General features: G+C 38.9%; 3 protein-coding genes across 4 annotated transcripts in view; 1 reads left to right on the top strand and 2 right to left on the bottom strand.

The window, feature by feature from the left end:
• Positions 1–1,847: 1,847 nt before the first annotated feature.
• On the bottom strand, positions 1,848–7,720 carry slc13a3 (solute carrier family 13 member 3; the record flags this gene model as incomplete). The annotated part of the gene is made up of 12 exons (XM_083674734.1): positions 7,470–7,720; positions 7,134–7,297; positions 6,428–6,488; positions 5,868–6,047; positions 5,542–5,667; positions 5,125–5,217; positions 4,595–4,699; positions 4,374–4,471; positions 3,623–3,735; positions 3,281–3,442; positions 2,127–2,264; positions 1,848–2,030 (listed from the first exon to the last, which is right to left on the bottom strand). Exons 1-12 carry the CDS (start codon positions 7,703–7,705, stop codon positions 1,848–1,850), a joined length of 1,659 nt encoding a protein of 552 aa, XP_083530860.1. The 5' UTR covers positions 7,706–7,720.
• A 5,085-nt stretch (positions 7,721–12,805) lies between these two features.
• Positions 12,806–13,789, top strand: mc3r (melanocortin 3 receptor; the record flags this gene model as incomplete). Its single annotated transcript, XM_083676072.1, has 1 exon — positions 12,806–13,789. The coding sequence occupies one exon, from the start codon at positions 12,806–12,808 to the stop codon at positions 13,787–13,789; it is 984 nt and encodes a 327-aa protein (XP_083532198.1).
• A 5,564-nt stretch (positions 13,790–19,353) lies between these two features.
• The window catches only part of LOC310808526 (uncharacterized protein), a 2,709-nt gene continuing 1,061 nt past the window's right edge, over positions 19,354–21,001 (bottom strand). For both annotated transcript variants that reach the window (XM_083675472.1, XM_083675473.1), the window contains exons 3-5: positions 20,740–20,941; positions 20,326–20,477; positions 19,354–19,834 (exon numbers count right to left, since the gene is read on the bottom strand). In XM_083675472.1, the coding sequence (XP_083531598.1) occupies positions 19,775–19,834; positions 20,326–20,477; positions 20,740–20,941 (414 nt within the window). In that variant the 3' untranslated portion in view covers positions 19,354–19,774. The remainder of the gene's footprint in view (positions 19,835–20,325; positions 20,478–20,739; positions 20,942–21,001) is intronic.

The raw sequence follows: 21,001 nt of genomic DNA, 5'->3' as shown, positions 1-21,001 counted from the left end.
TCCTAGTCAGTATGCTGAGTCAGTGTCCTTACAGTAACAATGATCAAACTCAAAACACTATGGTGTCATGACTTCCATGCCTCTTCTTGATATTACACATTCCAAAACTTCATGACAAACAAGAAATATTGTAATAACACATTTGCTGTTCAATTTATTTCAGAGGTAAAAACAGTGTTGAAAACAATGCTACACAATTTGCATTGATATGACTAAACGTATTAGACTGCATAGACGAACTACAGTAGGACATATTCATAAGTGTTGACATATTATCATGATCATGTTGTTTCTAATGATAATTTCAAAAACCATGAAAATCATGATTTTGGCTTGGCTAAAAGCAAAACTGACCCTTAAAAATTCACAGTGTGACTGCATCAGCAAGGTGAGTAGGTTTTTATTAAGTATTCACAAACTGCTGTCATGCCATGAGAAAGCTTATATAACAAAAGATCAATTCTGCTAGATCTAGATCTTCTGCTAAGATCAATCAACTGGACCTTAACAGAAGGTGTCAGCCTTGGAGAATGAGCACGCAGTGTAAAGGAATTGATTTAGTTCATTATCAAGAAGACCAATAAATTAGCAAGGAAATTATAACTTTTCAGGGAACTATCCATGGTGAGATAGTACCATATAAGAACCTCTGGCAAGGCGGTACAATAACCAGCAGAGGTCACTAGGATGCTAGGCAAATGGAGCATAATGAGCTCTACATTCTTGAAGTTGTGGAAACGAGGATATCCTCAACTAAAACAAAGATGGTGTTCAAACTTTTGTGTTGGCAGTGCCTGAATGTGCTTTTTGGGCCTAAAACAAATCAAGAGAGAACACTGGACTTGCTGCTGAGACTAGAGGTTTGTGGTATGTGACATACAAGCAGATGAGGTGGCAATATACTTAAGACAATGACTGAAAGAGGAACTCGAGCACGAGGAGAGCCAACAGAAAATATAAACAGTTTAAAGCAATCAACATCTGTACAGTATAAACAGATATTTAGAAAATTTTAATGTGTATCATACATTATCAGTCCGTTACCACAATCACATAATACACAACTTTGTTTAGTAACAGTTAGTGTTCCCCAAGCCATTCCACGAACACAGGACACTTTGCGTCCCTCTGACATTTTAAGTGCAAATTGTGCACCAATACTGAATTTAAAAAGCCTTATTCATATGAAATTAATATGAAATTGAAATTACACAATTCTGAATGTGTAATTTCTATATGAATAAAGGTAGAATTGTTTAACTTCTGGTTGAAATATTTTTTTTTATTTATTACATCAGAAAATGATCAGAACATGAAATTGTCTGGAGGTACACCCAATTGTCCTCTTATGCTAGCAACAACACATTTCAAGATTATTGCATGATAATGAATTCAAATGACAGTTGAGTTGGTTCCCCTGAACTTGTTGTCACTCCTGTTACTCTTAACATATCAGCCCCCAGTAAAATAATGGTACATTCTTAAGTCACAGGTAGTGGCATCATTTGGGTCTTCTGAACACCATGGTGGAAAGAAAGTAAAGTCTCCTCTCTGTTTTTTGTCCATTTCTGATTTTATGTTTGACTGATGTTGTCAAGCTAAACATGTCAACACTGTTTGCTGTTTGAGTTTTTAGACAACCTAGGCAATTTCTAATTTCATGGACTACTGAAGATGTCTATGGTCATTGACTTTAATTTATAAATGAATAGCAGATCACGTATTTAACACATAATGTAATGTGTGTAAAAAGTGTCATAATGTAATGGAAGTAATAAGTCATGAGAGGCTTTTCTTTATTGTAGATAAAGCCACAGCTAGGGTGTTGTTAGGCCCGACGGAGTGAATCACAGAGTCGCATTTAAGGGTGGGACAGAAGAGATACGTATATCTGTGAGGGCACTGGACATGTTGAGAGGTCGAGCCCATTCTGGATAAGTGTCCAAACTGAACATGGCAAGACCCCAAGTGTTCATGGCCAGAGAAACCGATAGAACACCCAGGATATTCATAACAACGCCAGTTTTTACCTGTAGACATAGAAAAGAAACATATCTACATTTTATGAACTATGCTAAGGTACAGTTTGCAAAGCGTCATAATGTGTGTTGTCATAGGGGTCTTACCATGTCCTTCACCATAAGATGCCCGGATGCAAAAGCAATGGAGTTGGGCGGGGTAGAGACTGGCAACATGAAGGCATATGAACATCCTACTGTTGCTGGTATCATGAAGTAAAGAGGGTTCACTGTTACATGCATGGCCTGTGGAGACAAACAGACAGACAAACACATTTTTGTCATTGTTTTGACAAAGTGGTGTGTGTGAAGGGAACGGACACTCTTCATACGACTTTCCGAAGAGAACATAAGTGTAGTTCAATAAGTAATCTTGGAACAAAGAATCTCATCTCTTGAGAATCTGACTTAGTGAGACTATTCAATTAGAGGTACATGCTAACCCAAATGGTGAGCTATGTATTTGGATTAGGAATTACACTGACTAAATATAAGTAGAACATAATTGTCATAGTGTTGACATCATGTGAGAACTTTTGCTTAGTTTAACAATACTGCAGCCATTAGCACAGTGGCTAACTGGTTACTGATAACTGAAGTTAATGTCCAACAAACATAAAATGTAGACAACAGCTATTATCCAAGACAGATAAATCGGTTACCTCTTTGACAAACATTAGAAGGTCGACCTCTGTGTGCTGATTAGTGTCGAGTGCACCCATTCTCCCCTTGTCAAAAGTCCTGAATACTGAGTTAGTAACCTTTTTTTTTTCTCTTTTTTTTTTTTTTTTTTTTTACTATTCTTTAAAAAAATCTATGATCATCTTTTCTTCAACAAAATCTAAAAGGTCTCCCTTTAAAAATGATTGTCTACTCGGGCTGTTCTCTTTGTACCCATGTGGCTCTTAACTTAACTTACAGGTGACTCTCAACATGAAAACAATGAACTAAACATTGATGATGTGATCATGTCTAGAGTTTTTCCTGGTCAGATTTCAATCCTGAAGACTATCCATGGTGAGAGCCCTAGTTGTTTTCATAAAGACTGGCCCTAGTTGTTTTCATAAAGACTGGCCCTAGTTGTTTTCATAAAGACTGGCCCTAGTTGTTTTCATAAAGACGGGCCCTAGTTGTTTTCATAAAGACTGGCCCTAGTTGTTTTCATAAAGACTGGCCCTAGTTGTTTTCATAAAGACTGGCCCTAGTCGTTTTCATAAAGACTGGCCCTAGTTGTTTTCAAACAGCAGTTGGCGTAACCTCACCAGTTCAGCTATAACAGGCAGGAATATGATGATGGTTGCAGTGTTGCTAGCAAACTCTGTGAAACAGGCCAGGAATGCTGTGATGAACATGACGGCCAAAGCAGGAGGGACCTGGCCCATAGGCGTGAGATGGTGTCCGATCCATGAGGCCAGCCCTGATTCCTACACAGGGACAGAGGTCTCATGTTCAACAAGGTACATCTAATTAAATTCTTAATAAAGCACCATAAACCCTTTGTAAAGCAGATGCCATAAACCTTATGCCATCCTTTAAATGTGCACGTGTGAATTTTGTATGTATAGCCTTTGGCCTCCATGGTCATGTCTTGGAAAGGGTCTTACCTCACACCCCTTGGCCATGGCAAAACCTCCACCCAGCAACAAGATGATATTCCATGGGACACACTCCTGTGCTTTCTTCCATGATAGGAGAGGGACAAATGGAGTACTTGGAGCTGTATAAAAATACTTATTATTAACATCCTCAATGTGGTTCATCATGTCCATAGCTATACTTTTGGTTTAAGACCTGAGATCTTAAACACAGTTATTTTCCAACCATGCAGAACCATGTAGAGCGTTGGGAAGAAAAGGAACCCTACTATTTTTTTTAAGTTGTGTGTTTGACCGGTAGCTGAACATGCTGTACACACAACACACCCAAGTGTGGCAACATAATTTGGAGAGATTAATATAATCACACAAACAGAGAGGCCACAGTCTCACCTCACAACGGGACCCTACTCAGACTCCCTAATCTACATCATTAACATTCCTGAGGTTATTTACAGTACCTTATAAGAGAGGCAATGCGAGTTCTGCTTTTCAGAAATGGACTTACAGCATGACTCTATCCCACCTATTTAGTCATCAATGATCATTCACGGCTGGTAAGGTATACTTGAATGATAATGTGAATTAACTTGTAACTCTGACCTACAAGTCCTGGCTATGGATATAAAAATCGGCTTCTATCCAATATTCCTTTGAAAGTTCAACATATGAAATCCGTCCATCAGTTGCTGTAACAATTATGAGACAGGGCTATTTTCTGTTAACATACACTGAAAACATGTCATTTCCATTTACTGACCCTGAGGATCAAACCACCAGTTGAGAGAGGGCTTCTGGGAAGGGAAGAAGAACAGCACTGATACGATGACCACACCAGTGACTGCATCTGACACATACCTACAGTGGGACGTGATTCACAGAAGAGGAAGAGAGTAAAAATGTCACTGAATAGGGAATACGAGCTAGTGGGCAGTAATCTGTTATTGCGGTTCACCGTTAATTACTGTGTGTCATTCTTACCCTTTGGTGAAAAACACAGACCATCCAGTGACGAATTTTGGATCTCTTGTGAACAAGAGAACGGCAAACAAAATGAAAAAGAACAAGATAGATCCTTCTGCAAAGCTAAAAGTTGGAAATGGAAAGAAGTGGTCAGTTTGGTATTCTACATTACAAAACACTGCGCAGGGAGTCTAGAGCAGGAATGGTCAACCATGGTCCAGGAGGGCTATGAAAGCTTTTGATCCAGCAACAAACTGATTCAAATGAGCAACCTGGACCACGGTTAGTTTAATTAGTTTAATTTGGTGCGTTGGTATTATCCCCACGGGACCAGCGTTGACCACCTCTGAAGTAGCAATTACGGCAATCTAAAGTACAAAGATCCACCTTGTATGACAACATATTTTAAACATAATGTCTGGTAAAAAAAAAATGGAACATGCTTCAGGTGATGACATTTGATTACACTATTGGTGAAATGGAATAGAAAAAAGTCATCCTGTGTTGCTTAGGGTTTGGAGACATATTGTGTATGGGTCCTTACTTACTTTATGGGGCCCAGTCTTTTGTAATCTTCAGCAATAATGGCCTGGGCTTTGGCCTCTGCTTGTGCTCTTCGGTCCTGTCGCTTTACACACAACCTGAACACAACAAAGGAAACATAAAACGGGAACAAAGGGAACATAAAGTGGTGTGAAAATAAGTCAAAAGGAAATACCACTCCCGTATTACTCAACCAGTGGTAATACAGAATTCACCAGAGCCCAAATGTGGGACTTTCCATATTATCAGTTATCAGTTTCAGTTATTAGTCAGACATTAATAAATCAAAATCAGTTCACTCAAACTAGACAATCTCATTCAGTCAATGCAATAATAGAAGATGTTAGCTCAAAGGCATTAATGTTTCATGTCTGGTGATTGACACACTTATGCAATACTTTGATTTCTTTGTTGCCTCGTACCGTGTGTTCAAGCCCCCATGGAGGAAAGCGATCCATAACCATCCCAAGATCAGAAACAGAACCATTAGAGGGAAGGCAAATGCGAACCAAGAGCCAAAATTGATCACGTCACATTCTGGGAAGTAACTAGAAAATAAAGAAACAACTGTCAAAAACAGAAACAGCAAAAATGAAAAAAACTTACTATATGGTTTGGAGACACTTCAAACACAGTTATTTATCACTTAAATCCTAACTCTGTCAGGTAGGTGTCACATGCCATCAGAGGTACTAAAAAGTACATCGGAACTACTAAACATATTAAACCCTTCTACTTGGTACAGTACCTCTTAAGCTGGCCAATGAGGATAAGGTTTGGTGCAGTGCCTGTCAGGGTGGCAGTCCCTCCGATACTGGCAGCGTATGGGATACAGATCAGGAATCCTTTCCATATCTTCATCTGATATTGTGACTCAGACTGAATCTCCTCAGCAGTCCTGTCATCAGACTTCTCTGGCCCATTCATCCTTGGGAAATCATACATGGAGATGTAACCTAAATGCTTTATAACACACAATTAAGATACCACCATTGTAAATTATAAATTGTGGTAGATTGCAGGTAACATTTTACATTGCAGTATTCATATTACTGTATAATAACTCTTATAAGCAGTGTAGCAAGTATTCTAATTTCTAATTGCTACACAGTAGACCTACAGTAATAACCCTGTCCTAACCCTGGTCATAAACTTAAATCCATAGTGTAAGTAACAATGAATAATTACAAGACTTGTTACATAATACTTGCTCTTGTCACACTGAAATGTTAAGTGAATAACTTTATTCTCACTTCATTTGAGCATTGCATTTATAATTGTTGGGTTTGTTTATGCTTGCTTTCTTACCTGTCTATTGACAATAATTGTGTTTCGGAGGGCAGTGCATGCAGCTTTACTTGTGATTGACCTGATGGACGTGGAAGTGAACAGGTTGTGTTAAAAGTTATTTCTCACAATTTCCCCCTCTATTTATTCAGTTACCAATTCTGAGAACAAAGCTGTATTAATTTCAAAGGCAGGACTTTTTCAAGGGCAGGGAGTCAGGAAAAAGTCTCTCAAAAATCATCCAACAGAAATCATCAAGTCTGTGAGTTTTCTTAGAGGGTTGTCTGTAGACTTTGATATTTAATATATGACTTGAAAGGCACCAAATATAATCAATCAGTTACCATTTGAACATAGACTAACTTGAAAAAAGCAATGTCACGGAACCAGTAGTTGTACAATGTTCACACCCCGGGTTACATATTAAAGTCTCAGATGGACAACCTCAAATACAACATCACTTTTTCCAATAGAAAATGAAAGTCACAAGTATTAAAAGAGTCAACAACCTGGTAGTTGGTTTTCTCTGGTATTCCTGGTAAATTGGTTCTGGCTTAGCTACTGTATATCTCTTAATCTGTTCACTGTAGTATTTTGGTGAAGTAGTTACTCACATGAGACCTGAACAGACCAAAACTCTTCAGCTCAGTGGCCTAATTTGGTCGGGTTCAATACCCAGTCAGTCATAATGTGTGTGGGATTACTGGATAAACCTTGAGCAACTCACTCTCAGGCTCATCGTTGGCCTTGCAGTTGGCTTTCAGAGTTTCCAGGTCTCCAAACAGGCTCTCCAGGATGGCGTTAGCAATAGGCAGCATCATGGCCGTGGTGGCTGTGTTGCTGAGCCACATGGACAGGAAGGACGAGGTGATCATCATTCCCAAAATCAGCCTGGTGAGAGAAACAGCCACATAGCCAGGGTGAACAAGCGTATTCCGTTCCGTCATATGTGGGATATTATTGTTAGACCAAGCAAAACAACCAGAAAATATTAATGATATATGATGACTGAACTTCATATAGTTAAAAATTGACACCAGATTCAAGCATAAGGTCTTCTCACCAGGCTGGCTTTACTCCAACAATCATAAGGACCTTCAGAGCTATTCTGCGATGTAGACCCCATTCCTCAATAGCTGATGCCATTATAAGACCACTGAGGAACAGAAAGTTGGTATCAAGAAAGTATTGGGGGCAGACCGTTTTGGATGGAAGAATCCCCATAAATGGAAAGAGGCAAACTGGCAGCATGGCAGTCACTGCTAAGGGAAGAGCCTCTGTGCACCAAAACGTAGCCATAAGCAACACCACATAGAGGCATTTTCCCTCCTGAAAAATAGGACAGACACGTTTGAGACGATGATGAAGCATTATTTGTAAAAACAAAACAAAACAACAGTGCCATTAGAGAATGGGCCAGGTCTACTACAGGACTGCATTGTTTAAAGATGATCTAGGCTACTTATCTGAAATCAGAAACTGATCATTTCAGGGAAGTCATTAATATAATTCCAACAGGTGTTTGGTTAAAAGGGTTTCGGATTTAAAAGCATGTCATACCTCATTAGTCATTGTAATTCAATTTTTGAGCAATCAACAGTGTTTTTTCTTTTAACTTGATCTAATTTCACATACATATATGACTTACTTGTTGTGAGTAAAAGTAATGTTACAGTGTCCACCTACCTTTTCTGGCAGACCAAAAAGTAACGGGAGAAGAATAAGTGGAGTGAGGAAAAGAATCAGCTGTTTTCTGACGCACCACAATTTCTTAGCGAATCCTAATATTGTTTCCATTTCGAAGTGAGTTATTCCTTTCTTGGACTACTTCGAATGAGTTTAGTGACACATAAGTGCAGAACTTTGAAGCCCCTATCTGTTTTTATCACTTTGACTCCGTAGTTGTTGCAGTCCTGGAGAAGATTAACTATTCGCTTACAGGTTAACTCCTCGCGCGTTCAATTTGTATTAGGGATGCTCGACTGTTTGCGATATCTAACCTACTGCCTAGCAAATAGAGCCACGTTGTTGATACCGAAAATTGTTCAAGCTAAATGTTGTCTGGTCACATTGATAATGAGATTGTCAAACTGGTCAAGCTGGTCAAACAGTCAAGTGTTGGGTAGTCAAACTGATTATGAAATAGTCAAGCTGCTCAACCAGCTAGGCTGATAATGCTGGTTATGAGGTTAATACAGGCAGTGGACTAACAAGTGACCTGAGCAAGAAGTGTGACAAAGCAGATACTGTATTAGTATAATTAACCATTTAATTGTGACATTTGTGTTCTAATTCAGATCGAGGCTAACCCTGACGGTAACCCTAGCAAACTGTTGCAATTGATAGTTTGTTGAAAGTCTGACCAACTGTAGATCATCTATAGGGGACTATCCAAATAAATTGTGACCAGATTTCCTGTTGTACCCTCACTGTCCTATTGTATTGTTGATGCAGCTGAGCCACGTTGCGATGGTTTGCTGTGCTGGTCACAGGGGGTGGTGGGGACATGTTTGTAAGACCTGGCCTAATTTCATTTTTATACAATACACACATTTTACTTTTTTCCAGTGAGGGAACTTGTTTTGTGGAGTGGTAGGCTACAAACACCTGTTGGACGCCATTAGAGCACCAATAAAACAAACAAATGAACAAATAAACAAACAAATACAACAAGACAGTAGGCTACAATTGGCTATGATTGGGTGATTTCAGGAGTTGTGGGATGGTATCTTTTGTGCGAGTCGTTTAGTTCACTATGACATAGATGTGGTCTGCTGTGACCGGTCTGTTGCTCTATGCTTGTCAAACCAAAGGGAACTGATAATGATAATGATACCAGTTTTATAAAGAGTTGAGTGGTGCTTCTGTACTGTATCTTCTCAGATGTACATGATGTGACTTTTGACTGCAGCTCAGCTCATGTTAGTTGAAATGCCATCTACTCACCTCCAAGCCTTTTGAAACAATGACTCCGTATATCGTATACAGTGCCCTGCGTAATTATTGGTACAATTAAGCATGTTTTCTTCTTTTGGCTCTATACTCATTTGATTTGAAAATCAAACAATTATTATGAGGTTAGTTACAGTACTAGATTCTCAGCTAGCCCCCCTATTTCAGGGCACCAAAAGTATTGGGACAGATTAATATATTGCCCAAATTAAGTGATCATGTTTCGTGTTTAGTCGCAAATCCTTTGCATGCAATAACTGCCTGAAGTCTGAGCCCCACTGACCCCACCAGATGCTGGGTATCATCTCTGGTGATGCTCTACCAGGCCTGTACTACAGCCATCTTCAGTTGTTGCCGTTTTTAGGTCTTTTTGCCTTAAGTCTCATCTGGAGATTGACTTGGCCACTCAAGGACTTTCCACTTTTTGGCCCTGAAAAACTCCCTAGTTGCAGTATGTTTGGGGTCATTGTCTTGCTGTATGATGAAGCGTCATCCAATGAGTTTGAGGTCATTTGCTTCTACTTGAGCAGATGTTTCTGTACACTTCAGAATTAATTCTGCTGCTGCCATCACAGTTACATCATCAATGAAGACAAGTGAGCCAGTTCCAGTGGCAGCCATACAGTACATGCCCAAGCCATAACACCGCCTCCACCATATTTCACAGATCTTGTGCAGTTCTCTTTTTCTCTACTTTTTCCTCTTGCCATCACTCTTGTACATGTTAATCTTTATCTCACCTGTACACAACACATCACCTTTTTCAGAACTTTGCAGGCTCTTTTGAGTACTTTTTAGCAAACTGTAACCTGGCCATCCTGCTCTCCTGCTCATCCAGCTCTCTTATGCCTGCACAAATGATGTGACAGAACACACCTGACTAAACACCTAAAAAACACCTGTCAAACCAATTGTCCCAATACTTTTGGTGCTGTGAAATAGGGGGACGATGTATAAAAGGTTTTGTTATTTCTACATTAAATGTGAACATCCAGTGGTGTAATGCTATTTTATCTTGAATCAAACGCAAACAGACTGTTCCTGAACAGAGAAAAGGTTAGACCAATTGTTATGGCTATATGCTCTGACAAGTTACTGTACCTACAGGGACCAAGAACAGAAGTCTCAGGTGCCTGTAAACGGTAGCTACCATTAGAATGACATGCAATAGTATATGCTAAACCCCCTTTATTGATTTTTTTTATATTTGTCAAATTGCTACACATCATTTACACAAATTACTATGATTCCTGAACGTTTCTGTTACCTGTCATTACTTTAGCTTCAATGCCTATTCAGAGAATCAAAAAGGACATCTGAGGTAGCATTTTTCCCCCCATTGAACACCCATTGTGTCTGCTACATGTCTCACTTTACCACCTACCTGGTGCTGATTATGTGCAACTCCATCATTGACCCTATCATCTATGCCTTTCACAGCTTGGAGATGCGCAAAACATTCAAAGAGACCCTGTGCTGCTTCAGTCTCCAGTGTAAATACTGATATGTTGTGTAGATTTCTATATTAATTGTACAGTATATGTTATATAGCTTTGAACATGGAAGCTCAACACTGATATGTTATATAGCTTTGAACATGGACACTCAAAGCGTACTGTATAGAGACATACAGTAGTTGTGACATTCAAGTGATTTCTAAAAAAAAAAAATCTTCTCAAACTCAACAGCAGTTCCGTTTTTAAATGTCATGGAGCGTTTAGAAACCAATCCCCACTTGTCTTAAATAAAACATTTAAATTTAAATTTAAAAAAGTAATAATAAATCAAACAAAAAAAGAAGAAAAAAAAGAAGATAAGATGGTTCTCTATTTTGTCACGTTGAATTTAAGTTTCTCCATTGGCTAGATTATTTGTATTACAGGAAGGCAGTCAAATATAATTAATATCATTGATTAAGTATTATCCGGTGAAGTGAAAAATATGTAATTTTCACTTAGTAGCAGATACTTAGCAGGTTTGTATCAATTTAGTGATATACATTGGTATTACAAGCAAACATATTTGTAGAAAAGCCTGTTTTAAAAAAAGAGATTTAGAGTTTAATGTGCTCATTTACAATATTGTTTCAATTAATAAAATGAGTGGTGGATATTTCAGGACCGCTTCTGAATTAAATTGCTTAAAGTATTCTAGTGTTTTTTTTTCTTTAAGTGGCAATCAGGGATTTAAACAACAACAAAGCGGTCTACCACTTTGTTAAACAGCTGAGGGATGGGCTGGAGAAATGTTAGACCTCTCAATTTCATACAGAGCTATGGAGGCAAGGACTGACCAGCCATGAGATCAAAATGATAGTATTAAGCTATGTGCTATGTTCTTAAGCTATACAGTGTTTCTTTACAATTACATTGTTTATAAAATATAAAGTAAAAAAAGCTTTTACTATATGTTGGCTTCTGATAGGGTAAGACAGTGGAAATAAGATGAGGCATGAGGCATTTCTAAGTTGTATTTGTCAAGATTCAATAGTTATATATTATTAATATAAAAGTCCAAAAATTCATTTACCAATCCCATATTACCTCTTTATAATGTTGCAACCACTGGTGTACTGTAAAATCCCACTGATTGTCTGGTAAAATCCCAGTGATTGTCTGGTAGTGGGTTGGGGCTATAGGAGGCTCGGGGCTGTGGTACGGCTGTGGTACGGCTGTGGTACGGCAGTGCTTACGACCCTGCAATCTAAAGACGTTTTTGAATGAGTTGAACACGCCTTTCTCCTTTCTATGGTTGATATTTCAATAATTGAATAATAATTTTCCTTGGGTCTTTCTCCCTGAATTCACTTAAGTAGGGGTGAGTTGAGTGAAACAATTAGATTCAGGTGCCATGAGAAATTTACAAAAGCTTCTGCAGTCAAATGTCAGGTCCAATTGTGTTCTGTGTTCATACATATAAAAAAAACACAGACATTACAGACATTTTTAACTTCAGGCATCAAATAATTTTTTATTCCCAGAATTCCCCAGTTATAGCAATGTGTGCCTGTGAATATCACAGATGCAGTAGATAGATACCCTGAATTGTGTGTGTGTGTGTGTGTGTGTGTGTGTGTGTGTGTGTGTGTGTGTGTGTGTGTGTGTGTGTGTGTGTGTGTGTGTGTGTGTGTGTGCGTGCGTGTGTGCGTGCTCTGTTTATCCATCCGCTCTATCACCCTGGATGAGCAGGTTGTCAACCACGCTCAGGCTCATTCAGCTGGACTAGGGGGTGCTAGTGAGAGGGCACTCAGGGCTTACTCAAGTAAGCAAGCAAGCAGCCACACTTGTCAGTGTCTCTGTTCAAAGAGGATGCTCACTCAGCATCCAGCAACATCACCCCTGTAGAAGCTCTAAGGGGGAGGCTCTCTATCTTACATCCCCGTATCTCTCTCTCTCTCTCTCTCTCTCTCTCTCTCTCTCTCTGATCGGCTGTCTACATTTTCACCTGATGAACAGCACATACGGAGAGCTGCTGCCGCGGGACCTTCGGCTCAATGACACCAGGGAGGCAGTGGAGGGGGAAGATTCCCTGGGGAACCGCACAGCCCCTGGCCTGTGTGAGCAGGTCCACATCCAGGCAGAGGTGTTCCTGACGCTGGGGATTGTCAGCCTCCTGGAGAACATCCTGGTCATCTTGGCAGTGGTGAAGAACAAGAACCTCCACTCGCCCATGTACTTTTTCCTCTGTAGTCTGGCTGCCGCCGACATGCTGGTGAGCGTGTCCAACTCCTTAGAGACTATAGTCATTGCTGCCCTCAACAGCCACCTGATAGTGGCGGGTGACCGCTTCATCCAGCTGATGGACAACTTCTTTGACTCCATGATCTGCATCTCCTTGGTGGCCTCCATCTGCAACCTGTTGGCCATCGCCATCGACCGCTACGTGACTATCTTTTATGCCCTGCGCTACCACAGCATTGTGACGATGAGGCGTGCTCTCCTGGCCATAGGGGGCATCTGGCTGACCTGTGTGGTCTGTGGTATCGTTTTCATCATCTACTCGGAGAGCAAAACGGTCATCGTGTGTCTGATCACCATGTTCTTCACCATGCTGGTCCTCATGGCCACGCTGTACGTGCACATGTTCCTGCTGGCCAGACTACACATCAAACGCATTGCCGCCCTGCCTGCTGAGGGCATGGTGCCCCAGCGAACCTGCATGAAAGGAGCCGTCACCATCACCATCCTCCTGGGGGTGTTCGTCTGCTGCTGGGCACCCTTCTTCCTCCATCTCATCCTCATCATCGCCTGCCCCAAAAACCCCCATTGTGTCTGCTACATGTCTCACTTTACCACCTACCTGGTGCTGATTATGTGCAACTCCGTCATTGACCCTATCATCTATGCCTTTCGCAGCCTAGAGATGCGCAAAACCTTTAAAGAGATCCTGTGCTGCTTCAGTGCCAGCTGCGGTCTCCAGTGTAAATACTGATATGTTATATAGCTTTGAACATGGAAGCTTCAGACACTGTGTAGAGACATAATTGTGACATTCAAGTTTGGCTTAGTGGCTTTGTTTTCATGCTGATGTTTTTATGTGTCGCTATATTTGAAAATGTGAGACAAGTAAACATTTGAAGGACTTTAAATTATTCCAGTGTGATTTATTGTTAAAGGTTTTCATCCTCTCACTTTTGACGTATGTCAGATGTATTATTATAAAAGGCTTAAAGGGATAGTTCACCCAAATCACAAAATTACATATTTGTTTCCTTATCTTGTTAGCAGTCTATGGACAAGTATAGGGTTCATTCCACGCTTTTGGAGTGTTTCTATAGCCACTGCAAAATTCCAGTAATATTAGCATTTTCTAACCAAAATATTGACCTCCATTGGTTTTTGCTTAGAAAATGCGCGTGGAATATGGCAGTAGTGATATAAATAAACAACATTCTCTGACTTACTGGCTATCGTGTAACAATCTGGGGAAAATGGATCTTATACAGTGCATTTTAAGAACAAATATTCCTAAAAGATTTGAAGTCAACAGCGCTTTAGAGGAACCAACTTGTTATTAACATTATATAATTCCAAGAAAAATCTCTCTAAATACAAACTCTTATCTTCAAGGTAGTGTATGTTGCAAATATTTTTTATTAGTATTTAATATTTTTTTATTATCTAATAAAAAAGGATTTGCATATGTCTATATCTATATAGAAATGATAGGTTCCTTTTAACAATGGTCTAAACAAACAAAGGTCAGTTTGATGGTCTATTACACAGTTTTGGTGTTGTTTATCAAAATCGCCAATAGATGGAGCCCTATCCTCACTTTTCCAAATATTCAGCAGTCTTTTGACAGTTTTAAAAGAGAAGGTGGTGAAGACACAACTCTGTAGGTTTCAAATCAATACTTATGTGATCCATATAATCTGTTTCATAGATTACCCTGAGGCTGCAGACCTGAGGTTAAGTAATTGGACGCTCCTCTGTGATCAGGAGATGAAGTCAAGCCTGTGCACTCAGCAGGACAGCATTTAAACCAGCTGGATTCCTTCACACCCCCCACAGGGCAAAGCCAATACAGGCTGGGCAACTATCAGACAAAAGTAACTTATAGTTTTTTCTTTCCCTCAGGAACAGGAACTGAAATAAGCTTTATGGATAAGAGGATCGGAGAAGATAGAACAATGAATAATGTTAAACTTAGATTATTAATGCTTGTGGTTCGAAAAGGAAAAAGATTTTCTGACAGACAAAACACACAGTCTACATTTGTGCTGTAGATGTGTCTTGTGGTTAAACCACGCTTCTGTGGAGTACTCAATGTTATTACATCTTAAAGTTTCTCTCCTGTTAATAAAATAAAGTATATATATATATATATATATATATATATATATATATATATATATATATATATATATATATATATATATATATATTATTTATTTATTTATTTATTTTAAAGTAATTTTTCCTTCTAATAGCATTGTGACTGCCTATGGCCGCTGGTCCGAGCATTGATTACTTTATCTTATGATGACTGATGGATAGATGATTCACTTACTTAAACAAATGTATTTGTTGTAAGTCGCTTTGGATAAAGGCGTCTGCTAAATGCCATAAATGTAAAAAAAAAACTCTATATAAAAATGTATTAAGACCACAGCTTCCTCTTGGTCTATTTCCTTCCTCACCCATCATACCTTGCTTAGAAAGAAAAACTAAAGACCACAGAAGTTTTTATCAGGTGTCCTATGTTTGAAAACAGTACCTCTGAGTCTTGTATTAGAATTGGGTAAGACTTTATTTGGATGGGGGTAATATTCCAGCTGTTAAAATTGCAACATTTTGGAATTGTCCACTGAGTGCAAATTAATCATGTACTTTGGCTGCCACAAGGTATAGTTTCTACATTATACAAAACAGGGTTTTCTTGTCTAACTGCCTCGGTTTCTGTTTGTAAGATGACTCATTTTCCTCAGGGGGAAGCAGAGGTGTGGGGTTAGGGGGAGGGTGGAGGCAATGCTCTACATGTGAAACAAACCATATCCCCAGGTCATTTCTGTTTTCTAGTTTCTACAGACCAAAATTACATGAACTATTATCCTTGCATTAAGATGGACTCAATTCAACTTATTGTGTGATTTGTTGATGACATTTTTGCATTTTAGCTAATTTTAAGAGTGTCATAGCAAAGGGTCTGTATACTTATGTCATGAGGTATTTCTGTATTTAAATTTTAATACATTTACTGGCATTTAAAAAAACTTGTTTTCGCTTTGTCATTCTGGGGTATTGTGTGTGGATTGATGGCAAATTCTTTTAATTTAATCTATTTTAAATTGAGTCTATAACACAACAAAATGTGGAAAAAGTCTATGTATCTAAAACATTTGATACAGGGCTATTCCACAGTAACCCAGTGAAATCTACCCTGATTCACATTACATTGACAAATACACCCCAGAAATACCTATCCAGTGGTGTTTTAGCAAATGATCAGTGAACCTTGCCCTGTTGCCTGTGTCAGAGATGCTAGAATTCCTAAATGTAAACCCAGATTTATCTCTAAGAGGAATTTTAGAAACCTTTTGCATATGTAGATTTAGAAAATGTGTCCCACATTCCTGACCCTGAATTAGCCCTTGACTATTTTTCCACTGCCTTTAACTCTGTTGCAGACAAACATGCTCCTATTAAAAAACTAAGGATAAAGGATAGACATGATCCATGGTTTACTAATGAACTGTCAGAGGCTCTCCATACAAGGAATAGTAAAAGACCACTGGAAAGCTAAACCTAGAACTATCTAGTGGACATAAACTGGTGCTATTGCACTGTATAATAGGACATTAGACACACAACTTCAATGACTAATACCTTTGGGAATGGCAACCTCCAGATTACCAGATTAACCAGAAATACATTACATAGTATGAAGAAACAAAACTCCAAGCCGAAGCTTCTATTACTTGTCAGCCATAGAGAACTGATATTCCATACTGGCCGATAAAATCTTCTAAAGGAGGGATTTGGAGGGTTCATGGGTGACTTTTGACATATTTTTGGATTCTTCTTGTCTTAATCAGGTAGGACTTTGATCCACATCGGATTGGGGGTTTGAATGAAATTGAATATTACAGTTAGGTCTGGAAATATTTGGACAGTGACACCGTGTACGCCACCACAATGGATTTGATGTGAAACTATTGAGATGCAATTGAAGTGCAGACTTTCAGCTTTAATTCAAAGGGTTGAACAAAAATATTGTATGAAACGTTTAGGAATTGCAACCATTCTTATACACAGTCCTCTATTTTCAGGGGCTCAAATGTAATTGGACAAATTAACATAATCATAAATAAAATGTTCATTTTTAATACTTTGTCAAGGATCCTTTGCAGGCAATGATTGCCTGAAGTCTGGAACCCATGGACATCACCAAATGCTGGGTTTCCTCCTTTGTGATGCTTTGTCAGGCCTTTACTGCAGCTGTCTTCAGTTGTTGTTTGTTCGTGGGTCTTTCTGCCTTTAGTTTTGTCTTCAACAAGTGAAATGCAGGTTGAGATCAAAGAAGATATTCCACTTCTTTGCCTTAAAAACCTCCTGGGTTGCTTTCGCAGTATGTTTTGGGTCATTGTCCATCTGTACTGTGAAGCGCCGTCAAATCAACTTTGCTGAATTTGGCTGAATCTGAGCAGACAGTATATCCCTAAACACTTCAGAATTCATCCGGCTGCTTCTGTCTTCTGTCACATCATCAAACACATCAACACTAGTAAACACTAGTGATCCAGTGCCATTGGAAGCCATGCATGCCCATACCGTCACACTGCCTCCACCGTGTTTTATAGATGATGTGGTATGCTTCGGACCATGAGCATTTTTCTTCCCATCACACTGGTACAGGTTGATCTTAGTTTCATCTGTCCAAAGAATGCTATTCCAGAACTGGGGTGGCTTTTTTAGATGTTTTTTGGCAAAGTCTAATCTGGCCTTTCTATTCTTGAGGCTTATGAATGGTTTGCACCTTGTGGTGAACCCTCTGTATTAGCTCTCATGAAGTCTTCTCTTTACGGTAGACTTGGATAATGATATGCCTACCTCCTGGAGAGTGTTCTTCACTTGGCTAGATGTTGTGAAGGGGTTTTTCTTTACCATGTGAAGGATCCTGCAATCATCCACCACTCTAGTCTTCTGTGGACATTCAGGCCTTTTTGTGTTGCCGAGCTCACCAGTGCGTTCTTTTTCTCTCAGAGTGTATCAAACTGTTGATTTGGCCACTCCTAATGTTGCCGCTATCTCTCTGATGTATTTTTTTGTTTTTGCAGCGTAAGGATGGCCTGTTTCACTTTTGTGGCATTGAGAGCTCCTTTGACTGCATGTTGTGCGTTCACAGCAACAGCTTCCAAATGCAAATGCCACACTTGGAATCAACTCAGACCTTTTACCTGCTTAATTGATAAAGAAATAACAAAGGAATAGTCCACACCTGTCCATGAAACTGCTTTTGAGTCAATTGTCCAATTACTTTTGGTCCCTTGAAAAAGAGGGGGCTACATATTAAAGAGCTGTAATTCCTAAACCCTTCCTCCAATTTGGATGTGAATACCCTCAAATTAAAGCTGAGAGTCTGCACTTTATTCATTATATATTATATTCATTATATAACTGTAACTTGAATATGTTTTGGTAAACAGCTAAAATATAAAAAAACTGTGTCAGAGTCCAAATATATATGGACCTAACTGTATATGAATCCCACAAAATGAAAATGGCCAATTTGGGTAGAATCAGTCATGTTATTTCTCAAGGATGAAATGACATTTCTACAAAATAATGGAGGAATACTTATCTTATATGTTTCTAACTACAAAAAAACATTTCAGAACAATCTGAGATGGTGGGTGTAGAAATCTTCTTTTGTCCGTTTATTTGACATGGAGTGACACAGCGGTTACATTTCACCAGCCCCATCCCTCAGCTGTTTAACAGAAAAGTGGTAGGGAACTCGCTTTGTTCTTGCTTGAATTACAGATTGCACCTTAATAGTTTAGTTTCTGATAAATGGACATTCTTCAATGTTGGATCATACAGCACTGTAGCTTCACAGTTAATAACAATACAATGTCATAGCCATTAAAAAAAACAAAGCAGGTCTGATGTCGTCATCATGGCATCCCGCTGTCTGAACAGTTGGCATTCACTCAATAGGGCATAATCAGCAGGGGCCACAAGGAATCCTGGACATGATTCATGTCTCATCAGGATCAAACTTATCACAAACAGGTGGAAAGAAAATCAAAACAATGTATCCATCCAATGTACATCATCCATCAAATCAAGTATTGGCAGAATTAAAATAGACTGCTTTTTGTGTTTTGTTAACAATCAATATAGTCTTTGATTAATTGAGAAGTGGGGTTCTACTCTGTTAAGACTGTAATTTACTTCGTGATAGTTGGTCTTTACTTCATTTAGTCTGCTTGTCATTGCTTGGATTAAAAAAACCTGGTCATGTCCCAAAGTAATTACATGTATACATGGTTGAGTCATACACTTTTATTTAGATTCAATACAGTAATCAATTCACAAACATTTCCTGACTCAACAACCACATTACATCACTGTATACAAACTTAACGCCAGACTTGAGAAAGCACTTTGTTTGGACCAAAACAACACTCTCCACTGAACGCTCTTTATCATGCAATCTCATTCCTGGATCACTACCAATTTATCATGGCCTTTTTGCACTATTTTAAAGCTCAAATGTACATACTCAACCTTTAACAAATAGCTGTTACTCTTGCTCTATGAAAAGGCTTTAGCAATACGAAGGTGAGCTTCTAATATAGATGCTATTCTTGAAGCAGGTAAGGACATACATATTGATAACAGCAAGGGGTTTTTTACATTGGTAAATTGGTCTGCCACAAACCTTGATTTAACCCATAAGATGTAAGCATTAACGGTGCCACCTCTGTTGTTTTTTCCTGCAATACCTCCTTGTGATTTTTCGAAGGACCTGATGAGAGGGGGAAAAAACATGAAGACGTATGTAAGGGAAAATTGGCAACTACATTTGTGAAAAGCAGAGAGGATGTGGGGGCTGCAACTGTGGGGTCTCATCATGCTTTGGAAGGAAACCACACAGCGAAACAACCTCACCTAGGTTCTGCAACCCCTGCAGTGGCATGGTGTAGACAGTTATTAGTAGTGGCAAACACCCACGACTCACATTCCATTAAGGTACAATAGAATTGCTGTTGATTGTAGCTGTACTTACTTACTTACTTACACAATATTTAATTGGTATATCGTCAGTATAAATGTCCACTATATCATGGATTGATTACTGCAATTGTGTCTATACTGGTCTATGGTAACAGTTATGTAAAATAAACATCATTCTGTTTCCATGCCATGAGCTAAAAAGAAGAAGTTATATACAGTACATATTGTATACTGTAATGCCATCTTCTACACATTGTATGTAAGTGAGGAATATTGATTTACCCAGACGGAAATGAGACATAGGATGATTTTGACAATGCCCAATACAAAGTAGCCAATTATAGTCCACATGGCAGAAATCTCCAACACCTTCATTGAACTGTGTGTGGTCATGGTGGCCATGGTGGTATAAGAAGCCTGGGTCACTGCACATTCTGTGAATATATGAAAGACCAAGAGAATTAAGTGTACACACACATTGATCCATTTATGGTACAGAAACGTCAGTTATATCCATACAAATTGCATGGTAGAATGGTAATTAAAGATAATAATACATACAAATCCCAAATAAATAAATACATCTATTTATTTGCTTAATTATTTAATTACTTTATAATGTTACATTATTTTATTAGGGATTTGTTGAAACAAGCACCACAAGGTATACTCTTTAAAACCATACTGAGTGAGTACCTGAGACATTCAGCTTGACATCCGACTGTTGGTTTGTTTGTCCAATGTTTGCCCTGATGAGACACCGGTATGTCCCTGAATCCTCAGGTCTGACTTGGGGAAGGAACAGACTGCCCTTTGCTCCAAAGCTAGCTATCCGGGGAAAGCCATAGCTCCGTATCTCACCGTCACTTTTCCTTATAATGCCAGACCGGTTGTTGAGCTACACAAAATGGAAACAATTAGAAGAAGTAGAAGAAAAAAACTTTAAAAAATCAAAGCT

The sequence above is a fragment of the Argentina silus genome, assembly GCF_951799395.1.
Source record: "Argentina silus genome assembly, chromosome: 8".
In the NCBI taxonomy this organism is placed as follows: Eukaryota; Metazoa; Chordata; class Actinopteri; order Argentiniformes; family Argentinidae; genus Argentina; species Argentina silus.
This window is presented reverse-complemented; position numbering and strand designations above follow the sequence as displayed.